The following is a 22029-nucleotide window of genomic DNA, read 5'->3' as shown; positions in this document are numbered from 1 at the left end:
ATAAAAAAGAATCACCTATGGCTGGAAAACCCAGCTTTCGGTGGAGACTGATATAGTTAATAACCTAAGATAGTAGCTAGTAGAAAACAAAATTGCACAGGAACAAGTAAATATCAGACTTGGCCTTCAGTGAGTCTGGTGAAGTTTACAGCAAGAATAACGTGTCTATATTTAGGGCCAGAATACATTCACAGCAAAAAATCTCTTTCTTATTCCCTGTAGAAAATCAAACCAATATTCTTATGCAAACATGCCTTGGGAGTGACAGTTTTATTATATTTTTGCTTTATTGGAATCATGATTTTGTTAACAAAAAAGGTTCAAAGACATAACATAAAAATACTTTAGGTGCCCAGCAAGATACCACCTGCCTTGTCCAAAAAACATGAATTGTGAATCTCAGGTAACAGAATCTTACCTATTTCTCTGTAAGTTATCAATTTTTTTGCCAATTATAACATTTGGCTTAATTAACATTGAATCTAGGTCTTATTTTAACTTTATCCTGCATTACAGCACTAGGAGAAACTGCAGAAATATTTCAGAGGTGCAGAATTATCAGAGCAGGTAGCAGAGCTTAAAACCCTTAGTAAGCAGATAAGCAGCTTTAATTTGGAGCAGTATCAGCTGTTACTTGATACACATGTACATATAAATTACAAACCATTACCCTGAAGTTGCTGCAACCTAAATTTATGCAAATACACATGTATATGTGTAAAATATGCGACATACAGAGCAGAAGTTAATCAACTAAGACTCCAATTCATTACTTTATTTTTTTTTTTACATTTAAAAAAATTACAACGTAACAAGGGTTTGAAAAGCCAAGTAAACCTGATTTCACACACGCGCACACTTGCTAAGTCACAGGGTTCAACCGCTTGAAGTGATATTTTCTGATTTTCACCAGGATATTTTATTTAACAATATACACACTAAGAGCCTCATGACAAAGCCAGACATTTTTTTCCCAGCCTTTAAGATGTGCGACCAAATACGCAAAGATTCTTGGGGAACTTCCACCTTTCCCCTTGGTTACATGAGATGTAGTTTTGTTCATTAGACTTTAATTTCACTGGATGTGTCTGCCTAGAAACTGTCCAGTGTTACACATCATCTCCCCCAAGCAAAGTGAACAGTTTTTTTGCACAGTTTTGTTCACAGGGCCACAGATAATAAACGGATCCCTTACTAATTTTACCCACCCAATGGTACAAAACCTGATGAAGCTGGAATTGAGGTGCCACACGTGGTTACAAAGAAACGAAGAAGCAGCTCATCGAAAAAAGAAAGTTTAGCTTCTCTAGTACGTAAACTTTATATTGTGGGATTCTTCAGCGGGTTGAACTGCTTGAGGTGGGGCAGAGCATCAGTGCTACCGGCAAAGCAAAAGCAAGAACAGGACAATTTTAAGGCAAGTCCCAAACCAGGGAGCTATTGACTTTCTAGGCACGATTTCAAGCTATGCATCAAGGCTCCTGCTTTATCCTTTATATTGTCGATAATTTATAGAACAGATTAACAATATAAAAAAATAGTCTAAATATTTAAAGAAACCACTTTTATCTGAATTTCATTACTTGCTATTTGTATTTCATTACCTGCAGGTTTATAAACACTTCTTAGCACTACTGTTGTTTGTTAGGCCCACATAAAGCAGTTCTAGATCTATATTGCTCTCATTCCTGTAAGTAGTTTTGGTTGGAAAATGGTTAAATTCAAAACAACTCCTTCTGTTGTAGATCCTTCTACATGTAAGATCTGTTGTACTTGAGGAAAAGGCAACCTCCCTCATTCCTCTGATGTCTTTGTTCATTACATTACCAGCTTTCCTTCTACAAAAAGTCTGTACAATAAAAAAGGGGCAGAGCAAGACCTTAGAGAGACAACTGTTTTCAGTCAATAACTCCAACCTGTAGTACATTCATTTATTCTGACACAAGAGGACACAGTTGCTGGTTCCACTTATCCCTGCACAGAAGATTAGATACAATCCTCCAACACCTACACTTCAGTTCCCCCAGAATCAATGCATTAAAAACTGGAGATGAAGAAATTTGCCACATCCGGTAGTTAGAAAGTGTTGTTCACCAAAGATTTAGAACTTACCTAAATGCCATATGAGATTGATACCGCCAAACACGAGACATGCTTCTGTGAGCCTGGGAAGACATTAGGCAGGGGTGTCCCAGTGCCTGTGGTGTGTGATGCTGCTGTGTGCACCAGTCCTTTGAATCACTTGCATATGAGGAATGTGTGCCTGGAGTAGGACACAAGGGTACAGCTCTCTTTATTAGGACAAGCTGAAATAGAAATTAAAACTGACCAAACCACTATTCCCTGAAAACTGGATTTCGAAAGCCAGGTCTCATTTGAGATCCACTTTCACCGTAATGCTCCTCCTTATGATTGACAACTGCACCTAAGTATATACTTTTTATAAAAACACACAGGTAATTCCCCAAACATTTATCAAATAAAAAGGGTTTAACAAAAATGGATAATTCATCTTGTAAAATAAATTACAGTAGCATGACATTTGGCTTCTTTAGTGTGACCACGTGCTTTTCCTTTGTTATCTTGCTGTTAAGACCATTACAGATCCAGTTCAGGTCTCTGAAAGTTAATGAGATGTCTGTGACGATAAACGTATAAAACTCTGCTTGCTACAAGCAAATGTCTGATATCAGTTTTCACCTGGTCACAGATTATATGTAGACAGCCTTCTCTGGCCCCAAATAAATATTATATAGTATTCTTGCAAGTTCCAGCATAATTAAGACTCAAACAGAAAACTCAGGCCCTCCTTTCTTTGCCCTCAGTAGAAGCCGCCTGATTCGGAATCCCGCAAAAGGATTGATCCACAGGAGCGAAGGCTGACCCCCAAAAACAGATTTCATTCCTTCCCAGCGGAGTCTTCGCTCCCACGTTGGCTTTTCACTCTTCAGTCTTTCAATCTCCTGTATACAAACAGACACGCACTGTTAAGTCCAAAGTTCAGTGAAGTCTAATAGCAGTTATCAAAACTGATGAGTATTTTACATTCTTTTAATGTATAGCTAGTGAGCTGATTAGTTTCTTACTGTTATTTATTTAGTACAGAAGAAATAAGAATGACTGATTTTTCTCTGTGGGTACAGGGCACAGGCCTTAGAACATAAAATGCGTACAAGAAGGTTGGTCACCTCTACCTCTTCCCCCCTCAAACCAAAAGACAAAATAACCAGAAAAGCTGATGTTAAGGCAATAAGCCTATAGTAGAAGTTGTTTACTCAAGTTAATGAAACGAGACAATAAGGCTTCCAAGAAGTCACTGGTACTGCAATTACTGAGGGAAGGCTTGTTCTCCCAGATGCATTATTTTGATGATTATTTTTTGTACTTCCTGCTAATGAAGGCTGGATATTTACCAATTGTTTTTCACAGTTTCTCTTCAATACAGAATTACACTTTTAAATAGCCTCACATGAGAAAATTCTGAGCAGCCACAGGATTCAAATTCCTTATGTTTCCAGTCAATTGTCCATCACAAAACATGGCTTAATGTGACAGACCTAACGGCAAGGGAGCTAAATGTCCAAACTATGGTTATATTTTAATGTAGGGTATCAAAGTAAATGAAAGTATGAACAGTTGACACAAAATATCTAGTTTAAGTGAAAATCTGAGAAAAGCAGCCATTTCTCTGGAAAAATATCAGTTCGTGGGAGTTGAGAAGTGCAAGTCCAAACTGAAGTCAGAAGCTGAGCAATCTCTGTAATTGAACACCTAATTGTAAAATTTATACCAGAAAAGCAAATAATGCAAAAACTTGTGTTAGAAAGCAAACCGCAAGCAAGTATTTCAGTCCTTACAACTGCAGAAAAGAAGAACGATGAGCTATTTGAGATTTGGGGTTTTCTCCAAAATAAAAGTAACTGAATGTAACTAAACATGTAACTAAAACAACATCTCATCACATACTCCTAGAATAATTATTACAGCATAGAAAAGTAGAGGTCCCTACCGTTTCATCATTGCATATTGAGTGGATTTGGGTGCCAAACATGACTGCAGTGAAAGTGAGAAACAGAAAACCCTCAAGGCACAAGAAGATCATCAGGATCACAGTTACAGGTGGGGAGAAGTCACTGCATTCTGTAAAAACAACATATGTAGTTAATAAAAAAAAAAAAATTAAAAATCTATAGAACATGTTCATAATGAGACATCTCCTCTTCAACAAACAGCAATAAAAGCTAAAAATATCTGACACTTGAAACGACATTTCACAACTGTAACCAACTTCTAATTTCTAGCACTGCAGTAGCTTTACTTGCTGCCCAAGGAAATAATTTTAAGGAAGTAACACTTTTGGCTTCCTGTAAAGCACATGGTACTGCATCACTGCAATCCTGCCTCAGTATTTCAAGGATATCAAATAAATGTTTGCTCATAAGCTGATTTAAGTACTTGAAACTGCTCATATATAAAGATGAGAGCAGCTTGAAGTTTCATGCATGACAAACACTGTAAAAACCACCACCGTTGTCAGCTCCGACTTGCTAGTTAATCCAGATGTTCCATTTCACTGTGATTGCTTTATTTTTTTTTAATTCACCACACAAAGCAACAAGGTTCTGACTTACAGTCCCATCTCTGGAGATCCTCTGATCAACTGACTAACTCAATTATAGTTAAATAAAGAAGAAATGGGATAGTATATGGGAAGTAGAATATGTCAAGCAAAAAAAAAAGAATAAGATTCCATCCATTTGACAGAATATTCAGCAAAAACCAGTCCCATGGGTTTCCCTGTTGTTTTAAGTACCAGAAGAACATCTCTGATCAACCATATTCTATCAAAAGCACAAGATCAGAATGAGCTCTGGCAGACTAGAACATCAAGAAATGCCAAGTCAGAGCCCTAAACAAACAACTGGGACAGTCTGGGAAATTCCTTTTCGAGAGGAGCCCCACAGCTTCAAGTAATAAAGTGCTGAGGTGGCTGAGGACCAGCTGTTTCCTCCCTATTTACAGAGGTGGTCCATTTTTCCTATTTGGAAAAGGAGTGAGGATGCCCTGAAGAGCCACAGCTCTTACAGTGAAAGCCTAAAGGAAAGAGGAAAAAAAAAAAGAGATGGGTAAACAAGTGTGAATCATTTTCAGGACCTCACTTTAGAAAGATCAAAGTCCTGTAATATTTCATATACGGGACTGAAATAGGTGGAACACGACAACTTTTCCTTAATATCTACTAGATTATGGCAGCGAGAGTATTTGCTTACCAGTCCACTGCCCTCGGACACAGGAGAAGAACTGGAACCCACACAGTATGAGCGCATGAGCTGAAATTAGGGCTATATACATCTGGAAATAAAAGAGTGTGTTTATTTTTGACTGCTGCAAGGCAGTACACCAGACATTCCTTTCAGCCAACCTCCACCACCGCACAGCGAATATGCTTTCTTATTGCAATTTTTAATTAAACGCAATGATACAAAACCAAATTCTACTTAAGTTTGAATCTAAAAATGTGGGCAACAATGAAAGCTTAAGGGTTAGATCCCTAAATCACAGTACCATTTCACTACTTGTTCCTACATAAACCACAGTAAAATTAAGACAGTTTAAATAACAGCATTTTACAAGATTAAAATGAGAAGGAATATCTTCCTGCTTGGAGAATATCTTGCATAGAAGGAAAAAAAACCCAAACAACACAAACCAATTTTGTCCTTAAGCCATTACTCACTCCTAAGCACAACTAAAATTGTTACAATCAAGGTAGATTCACACTGAGATGAAGCTGCTGTTGATTTTCACTTACCGTAAACAGAACAAAAAATCTCTGATTTTTCTCCCCCACACAATTATTCACCCATGGGCAGTGGTGATCCATCTTGCGAATACATCGTTTGCAAATACTGAAGGAGAGGAAAAGAGACTTCTGTTGAGCAACACTTTGCATTTGAATGTACAAAGGTATCCAGCGGTCACAAGATGATGTGCTGAAATCTTTCTTGACAAACTGCAAAGAGTGATTTTATTTGCATTTCTTTAAAGAAACTATTTGCTCACTTACAGTTCAGCTTTTGGTTGTTACAAAACTGTGTAGAGAAGATATTCTTCACATAAGAAAACCAGTATTAATATGATTATCACTCCATATTCAAACACACAATCAAATCTGGTAACTTGTTTTACACATTTGTGGTACTGAATGAGCAAAGCTTCTGTTCTTTCTAGATTCAGTATTCAAAACCCCTTTCCCTTCTGAAGAAGATTTTTTAGACAAAGTAATTATTTAAAGTTTACAGACTTTCATGTTGTAAATTTATCTTGTGAATCAGAAAAAAAAATAAATATCTTTAAGAGAGAAATTGTCCAACTTGAGGTTTCAACTGGCCATATAATTGTAACATATGCAATCAAAATCTCAACTAAAGAACAGCCAATGTCACACCTCACTTCCTCAACATAAAACAAAAACATTGAAAGTATGAGCAGCACACATTCTGTGCATACTTGTTAATGAATACTTCAACACTACTGCTCTTCGCTAGTTCTGCAGCTTAGTTTCTGCCTAGCTTTGAGTCAAGGTTTTTCTAGAAAAGTCAAATATTTCAATAACTCAATTTTACATCTGCTGGGCTATACAGCACCAAAGGGCTTATTTCTCTTATATTCAGGTCCATCTGCAGCCAAACAAGCAGTTATGCAAGAGAAACAGAACAGTTGCAACATGTGGCGAAGTTCTTCCATAAATCAATAGCTTAAGTAATGCCATATTTCATTTTCCAAGCTTTGTACTTAACACAGCCACACAGTGCTCTTCATTTTCCTGCAGAACATTCGAAATATTAAGCATTTTCATTTCAGCAGCTACAAAGCCAAATAAGCCTAAAAACCCCAGGCACTATTATTCAAAATCCTTTGTTTTCAAGACATGCTTATTTCTGTATGGTCTCTATGAGTGCTGCAGTGACGAGCCATAAGCAAAGCCAGATGACTGTCACTGGAGTGAAGAAAGGTGTGTGTGGGGCGAAATCAATGCTCCGAGGCATTAAATATTTTAAAAGTCATCGCATATGCACAATTATACAGCAATTCAGCAAGAGGCAGCACATACTGCTGTGCAGGTTATGTGAAAGAATCCCAAATCTCTCACTGCTCCTCTGAAGCTCCCTTTGCCCTGAGCTATTGTACCCCAGCCCTGACATTCCCACTGCCTCTTGTTTTGTGGACAATGAAGATGATTCATCCTCTGATGCAAATTATTTTTTTACATAGTTCCAACTGCACATGGAAATCCAAAAACCATAATTAAACACCACGACCATCCTCTAGTGCAGAAGAGACAAGTATCATTCAAGGAGATATTCTGAAGGCTCCCCAAAAAAATTTCAGTTCACAGCCTGCTGCCTGTAAGTTCAGCCTTTTATGTATTTCCCCGAGCTCTGTGGGAGTCTCTTATTTATTTCCCGAGCTCCAGTCACCACAACCATGCAAGCTTCCTAATGTAACATAGAATATACACTGTCACTCCAAAATGAATATTAATGTGAAGTACTGAGTAAAATCCTATCCAGACTCCATCAAGGCAAACACTGGAGGATGTGAGGTGGGCAGGACACACTTTTGCTCATTCAGTATTTCTCACAAGCCCACGCAGAGCTCCTGAAGACATCAGATGTCTGGAACCCTGCCTTCATTCCTAATCTCACATCACGATTCAGCAAACGCTTCCAGCCAACAAACTCACAGCAATGCTGGAAACAGTGGGTCTGCCTTTTTCCTGCCCCTGTCGCTCGTGTTTTTATTCCTTCCCCTGTACAAGCACAGATGTTCGTGCAGCAAAAGTCACCCCATGAGATGCAACCTGGGTCATTTCACTGTGCATGAACGCTCATGCCTACACAAAAGGAACAATATAGTATTGAGAACAAGCGGCTGTGCATATAGGAAGGTCTTCTCCAGCTTGGCACAGCTGCTGAATGCACTCAGGCAACCGCAGGTGCAATGACAAGTTCTGAATGCCAAAGACAAAATTCAGAGAGATACAGCTTGTGGCTTAAGAGAAATGGTCTGGATAACAAGAATTCACGGGAAGACTGATGAAAATATCTCCGTGACTTGATTCTGAAGAACAGTTCCCCCCACGCAAACACAGGCACCCAGAAAAGGCTACAAACAATGACAGCTGTGCTCCTTCAGTGAAAATAAAATAGCATCCACTCAGGCTAACCCTCTTCCTTATTCTGAAAATGTTAACTGCTTAGTAAAACTCAGCTTAATATATTTCACTGAGGCTAGATATTTAGCTGTAAACAAAGGTTTCTTGTTCCTTCTCCCATCACTAATGTGTACTATGAAACTATTTTTCTTCTTCAAAAGAACTTCTGCTGCAGTGTTGCACAACAATTTTCATAACTACATAAGAGCCTCTTCTGTTAATAATTTACTACTCAAAACACGCACTGTGGCTTTGAGTATAACTATTTCCCAACAGGAACCCACTTCAATTTCCATTTTCAAGTCTCTTCTATCAGCAAATTGCCATTTTGCCTACTTGGGACCAGACCATCCCTTTTAATGTCCTTGGAATGGGTTTGTACGCCAATAAAATGTTGGCAGTGCAATCAAACCAACCCTTTTTCTATTCAGTACACTCCTGCACTGCTAAATCTGTAGCAAAGCACCAGATTCTGGTAGCTGGTCTATGCAGTATGCATTCAACATTCAAAAAATCGCAGTAAATCCTTTTTTTTTACTTAAGAAAAGATAATAGCAACTACTAGTAGCGTGTATTATACGAGAAACAGAAACAAAGGCAATTAAACTAGACATGCAACTGCTGAGAAAAACCTGAGAGCAGGCTTACAAAAGGACAGCACATACCCTTTCAGGCTCTGGCTTTCTCTTTCAGATCTTCTGTAAAGCCAGTTACACCCTGTGCAAGCACTAAACTGCATCCTTTGTCCTTACATGGAACATCTCACAGTGTATTTTACCACAGCATAGAAAAGTAAAATGATTCACAGGATGTGCAAAGCTGGGTCCCTGAACCAGTGGTCAGAGAAAACAAACCATCTGAAAGTATCGCAGATTTCCTTTGCTGTAGACACTACCTGTTTTTGCTCTGCTTTAATAATCAATGCCACTCCATTCTTGCTATGAACAATGTATTCAAAGTCCCTACTTAGCTTAGTTTTATTCTTCTTCTACAAAGAAATATTAATTTTTAAATCAACGCTGCCTTATCTGGAATCACAGGCTACTGGAACATCCAAGATAATATGGTGCCTGCTGAGGACGAGGGTCCAGATGGACCCAAGGGACTCCGCAGGACACAGCATGCCAGCTTCGTTACTCATCTGCAGAGTTCAACATCAGATGTCTTCATTTAGAGCTACTTCCAAATTAGTAAATCCTATTGGGACCAAAGATGCGGGAAAGACTTTACAAAGATACCTGCAAAGAATCCGCAGGGGCCAGCCCGAACCTGAGATGAGAAAATTAGCAAAATCCAGCCTATGCTCAGCAGAGGCTCTCGGATGGCCCTTTAGCACATCCCATGAACACAGTGCCAGGATGTCTGAACAGACCACACAGAATTGGTTTGAATCCCCAGAGATTAACACTTTATGTTCTGTGTTCCTTCCACATGAGCCGTGCTCATGTAACACTCGATTAGGGTTAATAAAGCCAGCCAGAACCAAACTCATCGCACATGAAAGCAGGCCTGGTATCTGCATCCCTGCGAGAGCCAACCTGCAACACAGATGATCTGAAGACAATTCTATACTTGACTATTTATACACGAAACTTTTTCTTTTCACACTCCAGATACAAAAACCCACTCGCATCTGAGATATGAACAAAATTTCAGTGCCAAGGCAGAGTATTTATAATGGAAACAGCTCCTCAGCCATAACTTTCACACAGATAAGTGACATACACTGAGACATTTAATTTAGAAACCACAAATCTACAGAATAATTTGAGAGGCCTGACAAGACTTCACTCTGTACTTTTGACGGGCACCAACTCCAAGACTTAAATTTAATACCCCACACAATCTAATACACATCACCGCTCACACCTAGAGACAGCCACCAGGAACATTTACATATTTATGTAAGTCTTAGTTATGCAGGCATATCTATTTTCGACTCTCACACAATAAACATTACAAATGCATATCCCCAGTGCCTGAAAACTCAAAACACTAAGAATTAAGGAAAAATGGATAAATGCACTGCCTCTTCCATAGCATGTTAAAGTTCAAATCATCATCACTTCTGTCCTTACTGAAATGAATCTTCCACAAGCATTTAACCGATTATGCATCCAACTTTGGGAAAATAATCTGCCAATTCACATATAACTTCAAATGATGCACTATGAAGAAAAGAAGACACAAATTAAAGTGCTTGTTTAAAACGAATCTGTATTTTCTTAATTTAAGATTGCAGGAGTCATTTCCTAAAACAGTTTCTATCAGAAATTTCCTTGAGATTCTTCTCTTTGCCCTCCATTATCAACAGTACGGCACAATAATTAGAATGATACACTGGAAAAAATTATTCACAGATCAGTAAGTATTTAAGACACCACAGCATGAATATTTTTAAAGACTCTCGTGTCTCTTGCTTCTTTCCCATATTATATTTATGAAATACTCTGCAACGTATGAATTTAAGAGCTTACTGGATACCAAAAGAAATTTGTGGGGAAGAAAATAACACAAAAATATCAGACTTAGTATATGCATAACTGCTTTAAAGAAAGCTACGGTGTACCTGCAATGGTGTGCACGTTCAGGTTTGATACTACAGCACTTCGGACATTTGTAGATCACTTCTCCTGGTTTCAGTTGCAAATTATCCATGTATTCTTTAGTGGCATTTCCTTTGGGTACAGCCCCCTGAAATAATTTCAGTTAAAGAAGGAAAAGCTTCTTAAATGGTATGAGAACATTTAAAAATACATTTTATAGACTTCATTCCAGTAATCTCAGGATAATTGCTGAAATAAGTTCATTCACTCCAAGCTAGTCTGCCATAAACCAGAATTATTTCCAAATGAATAAATTACCTTTGCTTGACCTCAAATTCAGTTTAATTTCAGCAAGACTCACTTATGGCCAATTATTAGCATAACTCTGATAGAATACACTGTAACCAGCACACAAAAAATGAAGAGAAAGACATATCTGCACCTTGTACACAAGTTTTTGAAGCAACAGTTAATTCATCTGCAACTTTCTATAATTATTTCTCTTCCAAAAAAAAGCCCTCTGGCAACATCGTCACTTTACACAGACACCTTAAGGAAGATTTCAGGACAGAATTAGAAACCAGCAGGCACTTCAGATTCATTTGCAAAACACCTCTCTACTGAGGCAGAAGTTTTTTTTTCCTATGTGCTGGAATAAGAACCTGGTGTTTGTCTTGCCTGAGACACAGCCCAAGTTCTGCCCCTGATGAACTTGTTGGCCACGTGGTGCTTCACCCTTGAGCCAGCCTGCACTTAGCATTTTACTGATAAAAACATGCTCTATTGCAAAAACATCCTTCACAGTCTCAGATGGTCACCAATTCATTTCAACGAAAAATCTATTTTTATAGTTATAAGAATAAATTTAATTCACATATGTTTCAAGGCAGTTTATTCCTTTTTCCTTCAGTCTCAGTTTCCATCACACAGTTGTGTCTTGCATTCTGAGAGCCAGCAGGAAAGGAGTGGAGAAAAAAAGGTAGTGATTCATCTCAATTTCTATCATGTTTTACCCATGAAGAGCAACATAGGTCTAGAAAGACACACAGTTTTACCAGGACATATTTTTAAGCAATCTATACTTAAAGGATTAACTTTCTTAGTTGTCACAGTCTGTAGAAGTGGTAACATTTCATTACTGGGTGGGGCACAGAAGTAAATCAAACACCCAGACAGCCATTAACTACAACACCCTGCTGGTTTTTTGAACACACCCAGAACTTCTACATACACTGTTACTGTCTCAAAAATCTGGAGAAAAATAAACGTTTTTTCCCTCACTCCTCTCTCCCCAGATTTATTCCCTAACAAGAGTAATAGATTTTAGTACAAAATAAACAATTTCATCTCTTGAAGATTCCTAAGAAATGAGTACTTTCAAACACCTCATAGACCCACACTGTTCTAATGTGGGTCCAGCTTAAATCTCTCTTCCCACTGACTCCAAATACCTGAACACGATAATGCAAGAATCATGTAGGACAGTAGTTGTTGCTTTAGGTGAATATGTGAATGAGGTTTTTCAGCATGTCTACCTCTAAAAGTTCTTTCATGTGCAATAAATGGAACATATATTTCAAATGATACAACAGGAGGAAGCTATGATTTCTTAAGAAGTTCTGAAAATACATGTGACAAAAAAATTAAGAAAAATTAGGACAGAAAAGATTAAAGCTTTATTAGCTTCTTCAGAACCTAGGTTAATATTTTACAAATAAACTGTATTTCTCATGAGCCTAAGCGTCCCTTATAAATTAATTTTATACTGTCTGCTCCTCAAGTCAAAAATTATTTATGGATTCCTTAACAGAACACCAGGAAAAGCACAGATACCACCCCGCCACCTTAAGGTTCTGAATTTAACGCTACCTTCTTTAGAAAGAGAAGTGATATCAGTTCTTCTCTGCAGACAATAAGCTACAGGAGAGAACAACCCACCATCAAGGGACGATGGCATACTTACTGGATCAGTCAGCATAGTTCTCAGATGCGACGACAAAGCCAGTACCGCCAAACAGTTGAAGAGAACACCGTTGATCACAGAGTACCAAAAGTCTTTGGAAGGCAGCAACATGACAAAAGTCACTACGAAGTCTGCATAGACAACCAGAAGCCACGTCATGATAGCACAAACCATCCCGCAGCCGTCGCGGATGAACCAAACCCTCTCTGCCATGTCAGCCTCCGAGGAAGAGGAATCGTAGGTGTCATTGTCAGCAAGAAGCGGGTGGTGCTCAACATCACGGAACCTGTGCCCTGATGACTGCATGGTTTTCTGGCCTTGCCCTGCAGGAAGCAAAGACACCGTTATGCACGAGGAAACTGGAAATACAGTCATCTCTGAGTATTTATTTTGGTAAGATTAAATATATCAAAGTTAAAAACAGATTATTGACATTTTTTTAAATAAAAACCTGAACAATTCTGTGACTACAGAAATATGAAATATACAGAATATGAAATTATACAGAAATATGAAATATTTCTGTAATCAAAAGATACCCATTTACCAAGTTCCATCAACAATTTTGTAAGCCACTGACTTTTATAATCACATTTTTTTATTAAGCAACTTCAATGCTTGACAAAGGAATTTTAGAATGGTTTCATTTCCATCTTGCTGTGCCCATAAACCACTCCTCCACTTTTGTTAAAAATGCAACCTTTTATCTCAAACTAAAATTTCAAAATCTTCATTAAATTACAGCTCATGTCTCTCAGAAAACAGCAAATTATGGCACCAGACTGTTGACTTTTCACCCTACTCCAGCAATCCAGGGAAGAGCAGAACGAAAAAATCAGAATGGAAATAAAGCTCCTCTAGTACATCGCTCACAAAAAAAACCCAGAGCAAGTTAGAAAGCAGCTAAATTTGTTGACAAAAGTGCTATTGTGTTGAAAAAAACAACAACAAAAAAACCCCAAACAAACCTGTTACAAAGATGTATTGGATAAGTTACAAAATGGTCTTGGATCAGACCAAACTTAAAGGCAATGAATAGTAGTGGTTAAATTAGTGTGGCAATGGATTACATGAATCAGATTTTCAAAGAACACATCAATTAACTTAATTTCATGAAAACTCTTTTAGGGCTTTGTTGTTGTTCCAATGTAGAATGAAAACAACACTTGAAACCTTAATAGTTTTCATGAAAACAATTATTTTCCAGACATCTCTAACAAGCAAAGATACCAATGGCAAAACCAAAGTGCTATAAACAAACAGGAGACAAATTAAAGCTCAAACATTACGCATTAAGAACAGCCTGGTACTTTAGAAGTATACTGTGTTCTAAAAATCATATTGATTTGTGCTATTAAAGGTCATGTCTCAGATGAACTTGAAAGCATTCTATTGATTGAAGACAGTCACACAGAAGTCTCAGTTTTCTTCCCCTTTATTAATGGTAACCTATATGTGACTGATATATGAATTCTGGCACTTCAGTTTACATTCTGAGACCTTTAATATAGAATCACTTTGCTAGTGTAAAACGGTCAAAGTGACTATTAACTAGGTAAGGAGACTCACACTGGCATAGTTTCCAGGTGAAGCTATGTATTTTTAAATCATCTAAAAAACTGTCAGTCCTATTGACCAAGAATAATTTCCAAGAAACATATTCTGCTCAGTAAATCTTTCTAATCCTTACATCTTAATGTTAATGGGACATCAACCACTCCTTGTGGTCAAAACGTGTAAAAGCAAAGTCAAGTTTCATGGAGACAACATACTTCCAGCTGGAATATGAAGATAACTAGGCAAACTGGCTATTATTTCCCCTAAAATGGGCATGTAAAGCTTTAAATAAATGTTCTTGTCTAACTTTTTTCTCTCAGAAAAAGGACTTACAAAAATACATACAATAAGCTTTCAACTAAGCCTTTCAATATATGAAGAACTGACAGACAAGTGAAGTATTGGTGTTTGTCATGACAAACTTGAATTTCAGATCAGTTCTGCAAGCAATTCCTTTAGCATAAAATCCCTGTGTTTATTTTGTTTATCTGTATTAAAGACAACCAAGAAATTTTTTAGCACAAGAGAAAGAAACCCCACATACCTCACAAATGTTTTGTATGTTATTCTGACATCATGTCCTTCCTTTGGGCTATCCTAGGCTATTCACATAGTCATACCTGATGTAATCTGAAAAGAGATCAAGAACAAACTTATTAGCAAAGCACTCTTGCTTCATCAGGAAAATAGCATTAAGCACAAGTAATCTACACATAGAGTAGTACTTTGAAATACACTGCATATACTTACAGCAAACAAGCTTCTGACCACTAGGAAAAAAACCTTTAGATTAAGCTATCAAAGAACAAACTAAAAAACTCTAAACAGTGTTTCAAGTAACATTATAAATATATTTGTCTTCTTGTGTCTGAAGACGAGTTGAATAGTCAGATTTTAGCATTGCAAACTAATGTATCCAAAGACCTTTTTCTTGTTTGCCACTCCTGTATGACTAAGAGATGGAGTATGCAAAAAATAATCATCTTACTTGATTGTCTTCAGAGCTTACAACAAGGTTTTTGGTAGCAGGTTATTAACAAGTATGCATGCCCCCTACTATTTTTATAATTGTATGATAAGAAAAAAAATGTTTCAACTCCAAGTATTAGACCAAGTTATGGAAAATTTAAAACAAAGCAGCTACTTATTCCAGAATCTGCGTGTAAAAGAAAATGATCCACAACTATGATGAATCGAAAGTTCCCCTTGCTAGAATTCCACCATTAAAACAAGTAATTACCATATGACTTACGATATACAAAGCAATGTAAGGACTGGAACGCTAGCATAAGCTGTTCTAACCATGCTTACTTTTACAAGACAAATGCTTCATGATCTTGAACCACATTTCTTCCTTTTCACAAGGACACAACATAAAACATAAGACTATGTCAAGTAAGTGAACCTAAAAGGTAACGTAAATACTTACTATGCACATTTAACTGCATGGCTACGGATTACTTTCTGATTTGCTATATAAGTAAGCTTTTATACTTTTGTTTTCACAATATTGTGAAATCCACGATCATTAAGTTGTCATTGGCATAGCACTGTGTAGAAGTAGCAACACGCACAAAGACAGTTTGAGTGTATCACGTTAATTTGCAATGTCACCCACCCATTCTCTGAGTCGAGGATGACAAGCAACAGAACAGACACGCTGAGCCTCTGCAGGTGAAATATTGAAGTCGGAGTAATCATTTGAAATTGTTTAACAGAGAATTAATTATGATTTGTTCAGTCAGTTCCCTAATCCTAAATGTAATTCTATGCAAAATGTCAGTGTTTGTTGTAGCCTCACCAGTTACTGGTTTCAGTGGAAGTGCCACCACAGTTCAGCTTTTGCAAAACCAATAGATTCAGAAATTTGGATGTGGTTGCTCCCTTCCCTGCTCCTGTACATTGTTCTCTCCAGCTGCCCACACCATTACCCCCCACATTGGTCCCCTTCAAGGGAAAGAGGACAATGTCTGAAAAGCACTTGGACTTTATGAAGAACCAGGCATCCCTATTGAGATGCTCACAGCTTTCCTCTAGACCATTAATTTATTTGCTTCAATGCCTGTCCTAACCAAATTTACATTGAGTGTTATATACTTAAAGCACAAACCTTCAGGACAAAGAATTCACTACCTTTCAACCTCTAATATGCCAAGCAACAGCTTTCCATTTGACCTTTGAAAAAATCTTTATCTAGCATCAGAAGATAACACTAAATTGTTCAATGCTTCATGCAAAACGTCATCTGTTTGCACTGCTGATTATGTTAAACCAATGCAGTTCCACTCTTAGGTGTTATTTGAAATTCTCAGGTTAAGAATGTCTCATCTGACCTTCACCTCATTGTTAATGAAACATAGGCGCAAAATGAAGCTATATTAATTGATTTAAAAAAAACAACTTTTGAAGAAGTTACATTACGAACTCGTGATCACTGGAAAGATGGTCGTCGTGCCTATTTTCAGTTTTCCAATGGGGATAAAGAAGACCCACTGCAACATCAAAATCTCCCTTCTCCAAGTTTACTGCTAGAAGAAGGTCACCAAGGGCATTAGGAAGACGAATGATACAATACAACTGTTGTATCATGAGGCCCCTGCACTGTCAATTAAACTGAAAAAATGAGGCACTTCAGGGTTATGCACAGTTCTTTTCACTATTATTTGTTGAGGAGAAAGTAAAAACATTGTAGGAAAAAAAAATCCATAGTTTTTTTTTTTTTTTTAAAACAGATATACAGATAAAAATGTATATACAGGCTAAAAATACATCATCTGTCAAACCTAAATACTTTTTAGTCACTTTTTCCTTCAAACTATACAACAGAAAGTTAATAAGATTCCTCATATTTCAGTTACAATGCAATAAAGAGAATGTCTTTATTTCACCACTTCTGATTGCCTACTGGTAAGTCAATAGTTGTAAGGACACTAACAGATAGTACGCACTAGAACAATAATCCCGCAGCACTCACACACAATGGATTTAAATCCTACATAGAAAGCACAGCATTGGTGGGCAAATCAAAATCACGCAACTGTAGTCTCATTGAAAGGTTACAGTGTAAACATTAACCTCAATAACTGCAAAAAATTCAAGTAAAACAAATGGACACACCTACTACTGCATCAAATTCCACAGACAATTTAAACCATTCACTACTGACAGATAAATATCAATCAGATAATGTCTAGACATAATCATGCCTAATTTAGGTGAATAACCTGCTTTTTATTACAGATACATGCAATTCAAACTTCAAAGCCATTTAATAGATAAACTGGCTCTTTTCAACTTCTTCTCAACGACCAGTCTAGCAAATAAATAAAACTACTTCAAGAACCACATGAACCAGTATGTGCACTGAAAACCCTTTAGCTCAGCGCCAGCAACAGCCGAGCTCTGCACCAGGAACACTCTGCCAGGGCTTCAAGGTCAAGCTTTCTCAGCAACCATAGCACATGTAAGAAGGCTGGAGTAGCAACTATTCAGAAGAACCATCAACTACAATCCAAATTTAGCTCTGACAGACGCAACTTTTGCTATCTGTAATTGCAAAGAGATATGCCCAATTTCAGGTATCTGGGACACAGGTAACACAGTGGATGTAACTCTGGAAAAGAACAGCTGAAATAGCTTGTGATGGCAACCCAGGATATAACCTCAAAATGTTATTATCAGCTTATCCCCAAATCTATCCCACACCCACAGCAGTAAAGCTCATCATCTCTCAAAATCCTTGTTGCTTTTGCTCTAAATCAATGTATTTTCTACCACTTGTACCACTCCTGAATTTCCTGTTCATGCCTTGTAGCCCTTCTTTGTAGTGACCCACCTCTGCTCTACTGCAGGCACACGGTGACACTTTACAGTGGAAACAAAAGACTAATGTGAAAATGTTTACATACAAACACCTGGCAACAAATTCAAGAGACAATCTTCAGTAAATACATATTTAACACAGTCAAGTTTTAAGCTAATGTAATGATCCTCCTTGCTAAACAGCAAGTGCCAGGGTATAGAAAGACACTGGAATTGTTTCTCTTCAGCTCTGAAAAGAGAATATGCTGCTTCTAAATAATCTCAGAAAAATAATATAAAGAAGTACTTAAGCACAAACATGGGTGTCTTACTAGGAAGCTGGTCCTCTAATCGGTTATCTAGTTATAAACATTCTCAACACCCAGCAATGAGAATTATGGGTAAACCAAGTTACGAAAAATGAAAGAAAAAAAACCTAAGCATGTCTTCAGAACACATAGCGATAAAAGCATTAAAGAGCTTTGCTATTAGCAATAAACCTGATATATTTGTGATTCCAAGTCCCTTTTGCATAAACACCAAGGAACATCCAAGACATTCAGCAAGATTATCTTTCTGATTACATATTTTTTTTCCCCCCACAGATGTGTAAGTCAAAATATATTTCACAAGACTTTGGTGCCCAGTAAAGTTACATACTATCCGATACGCAAAGACTTCACTAAGCTACAACAGCAAAGACAGAACCTGGATTTAAGAACAACCTTCACCTGAGAGAAGGATATGAACACAATGTATATGCTGGGCTTCATATCTTACCTATTTTGGATCAGGGCCACAAACTCAAATTCAGACAAAATTCCAGCAATAAACCAATATCAGTGTTGTTGTGTGGAAAATGCAACTTTTACTCCTTCGCTAACAGCAACTGCATGCATCACATTCTACTTCAAAGTATAATTTTTAATTACAATTTTTCCATTTATCAATATACGCTATATTCTCACAATTAAAAGTAGGTTGGGTATCATATTTATTGATTGCACTGTGATATCAGGCTGGCAAGTACATTTTTCTGGCAGTTATTATATACATATTCACAGACAAGTCTTCCTTCCAGTTTCCAAAAAGTAATGTCATAGATCAAAGCTGAATTATTTTCACTAGCAATTTTCAGTACTAATTAAAGGAGTGTTACAGCCTTTGTTTCAATGGTTCCTCATATCAGACACACATAAAGCCTCACATCTCCTCTGTATTCTTCATCTTCAGCCTTTCAACTGCTACAGAATCATATCAGTTTATTTCCCTTAAAGTCTTGTTTTCATAAAAGGCATAAAAAATAAATCCATCAGATATACACCATTCAAAATACACTGCTTTAGAGCAAAACCAAGAAGTTTTAAAGCGATGAAAAGTATTAACAATTTTTTGTAGCTGCAATGAGCTTTCAGCTATTTAACACAAATCTAAAACCTCTAAAATTTTACATCAGTTTGATCTCCTAATGAATCACTACAGCTGTACTTTATCTGTAATTTTTCAAAGTTGGAGAGCATCCACTTCAAAAGATCTAATTTAAGTCTGCTAATGTGAACAGTCACAGCAACTTCAACCTAATTATGTCTTCGGCAAAGCAAACAGTTACATCACTGTAATTCAGCATCCTGATACCATTATACAACTGTATATGTAGCATAGAAAACAGCCAATGATTCCCCAACCCTTTTTTGACAGCACCGATCACACACGTGCTGTATGAACCAACCCTCCCCTTTTTCAGAGCATAAATTATTTGCACTCCCGCTTCCTGCAATCCCTGTTCTTCCCGCCTGGAAATAAGGAAAACTGGCACCACACAAAACAGCAAAAGCCCCTACAGCAAGTGCTGCGACGTGACTGAAATCGCGGTGTGTCAAATGTTTGCTGTTCTGTCCTCCTTCAGCTCCCCAGGGCGGCAGCTGAGCCTCTGGAACCAGAGAATCACCGAATGTCCTCAGCTGGAAGGGACCCTCAAGGATCACAGAGTCCAACTCCTGCCCCCGCATATCTACCACACAAGTGTCCTGGGGCTCAGGGACACTACCATACACTCCTCTCTATGGCTGCTATCAGATTTAATTTTTTTTAAATAACCCGAAAAGAGGCAGGAGCGCAGTCAAGATCAGCCACCCCACTGGGAACCGACACGGGACGGGGCGCCCGGCCAGACCTGGCCCGGGAGACGATCCTGATCTCCACCAGCCTTCCCCGCTTGTCCTACCAGCGCTTCCCCGCAGGGCCGGACCCCCGCGAGGCCCAAGGGACGCGAAGGCAAAGCCAAGGGCGGCCGGGCCTGGGGGAGCGGCGGCGGTCACTCTGAGGGGACCCGGCTCCGTGAGGGGAAAAGTGGCCCGGGGAAGGAACGGGAGTGAATTTACCTCAGCGGCGGCGGCCCCGCCGCCCTCAGAGCTGCGGCTGGCGCCGTGCCGGTGGGGCGGAGCGGGGCCGAGCCCCCGCCGCTCCCCCGCCGTGCCCGCCACCGTGCCCGCCGCCGGGCGCTCCGCGGAGCCGAGCACTCCCGGAAGCGGGAAGGGCAAAGCCGCAGGAGGCGGAAGCCGCGCGACCCGCACTGCGCAGGCGCCGCAGCGGGAGGGGCTGGTCCCGCGCAGGCGCGCGGGAGCGTGGGGGTGCTGCCCGCTGTGCGCATGCGCGCGGCTCCGGCGGGGCGCGTTCGCAGAGTCACAGAAGCGTTTTGGTTGGAAAAGGAGCTGAAGGTCATCCAGTCCAACCATTGACTGTCACTACCCCATGTCCCTGAGAACCTCATCTCCGCGTCTGTTCAACCCTCCAGGGATGGTGACTCCAATGCCCCGGGCAGCCTGTTCCAATGCCCGACAGCCCTTTCCATGAATCAGTTTTTCCCAATATCCAATCCTCCCCCCGGCACAACTTGATTTGGTACCCAAGTTGGGAGCCCTTTACTAAATTTGGGAAACCTAGGCTTCAACATCACTGGAGAAATCAGACACCTTTTTTTTTTTTTAATATGGAATTAGAAGTTCATTATAATAATTCAGTATTTTCTGCTGCGAATTAGGAAAAAATAGGCACCCAGTAGCTTTAAAAATGAGACGCAAAATAGAAAACCTTGCAGTCTGTAAGCTGGTGATACATTTAAAACACATAAAGATTAAAAAACAAAACAAAACAACAACAAAACAAACCCAACCAAACAAGAAAACAAAACCCCCCCAAAATCCCAACAAAACAAAACAACAACAACAAACAAGAACGGAGGATGATGAACAAATCATGACAGCTCGGCCACACTTCTGCACCCTATTTTTTTTCTTGTAGCATGACCACCATCTAGTGGGACATGGGCAGCAAGTGTGTAAGGGGCTGTGTGTGCTGAAAATGACAAAATACAGCGGCCCGCATGTCTGTGTGTGTTTCTCCTTTTTGTTTTTAATTTTTATTTTCATTTGCATTTCCTTCTGCTTCTGTGCTGCAATATTAGGAACTTCGGAATAGCTTGGGTTTGTGTGTAGTCTCCTATTTCCCAACAACCGGGTTTCACACACCGAAAGAAATTAGTCGATACCAATCTCTCTGCTATTCAAATGAAAGAATGTAAATACATACAGACACAAAATCACAGGAGCTGATCTTTTTGTAAACCATCCTTCGCCCTCCCTGTTTTCCCTTAATGTAACCAGTATGTCATTTATGCAGGAATAAAAACAAAAGTAAGAAAAGCATCTTTGGGGGTACACACTAATGGGGGTGCAGTGCTGATTATAGCGAGCTTAACGCTTGAGAAAAGCAAAATACTTTGCCTTCCTCATGCTTTTATCTCACGATGGCTGAGATATGACAGTTACCCAGAAATTACAAAAAAAAAATAGGTATCATGTTGGGTTTTTTTAAGCAATATTGACTAGACAGGACTCTGCACGTTGTCACACCCAGGGGTTGTGTATTTCAGCAGTTCCCACACA

General features: G+C 38.8%; 1 protein-coding gene across 2 annotated transcripts; it reads right to left on the bottom strand.

Annotated features, from left to right (window-relative positions):
• Positions 1-268: 268 nt before the first annotated feature.
• On the bottom strand, positions 269-20632 carry ZDHHC7 (zinc finger DHHC-type palmitoyltransferase 7). Of its 2 annotated transcripts, XR_010465934.1 has the most exons (9): positions 20467-20632; positions 14829-14914; positions 12728-13050; positions 10788-10912; positions 5813-5909; positions 5271-5352; positions 4010-4140; positions 2113-2963; positions 269-1378 (listed from the first exon to the last, which is right to left on the bottom strand). XR_010465934.1 is itself a non-coding variant. In XM_065028874.1 (8 exons), the coding sequence occupies exons 3-8, from the start codon at positions 13031-13033 to the stop codon at positions 2787-2789; spliced, it is 918 nt and encodes a 305-aa protein (XP_064884946.1). In that variant the 5' UTR covers positions 13034-13050; positions 14829-14914; positions 20467-20632; the 3' UTR covers positions 269-2786. The 2 variants fall into 2 exon arrangements, 1 of the variants encoding a protein (XP_064884946.1); XM_065028874.1 differs by having other exon boundaries at positions 269-2963.
• Between the last annotated feature and the right edge of the window lie 1397 nt (positions 20633-22029).

Source organism: Columba livia, chromosome 13, assembly GCF_036013475.1.
Source record: "Columba livia isolate bColLiv1 breed racing homer chromosome 13, bColLiv1.pat.W.v2, whole genome shotgun sequence".
Classification (NCBI taxonomy): domain Eukaryota; kingdom Metazoa; phylum Chordata; class Aves; order Columbiformes; family Columbidae; genus Columba; species Columba livia.
The sequence above is the reverse complement of the archived record's forward strand: the minus strand, read 5'-3'. Positions and strand labels throughout refer to the sequence as shown.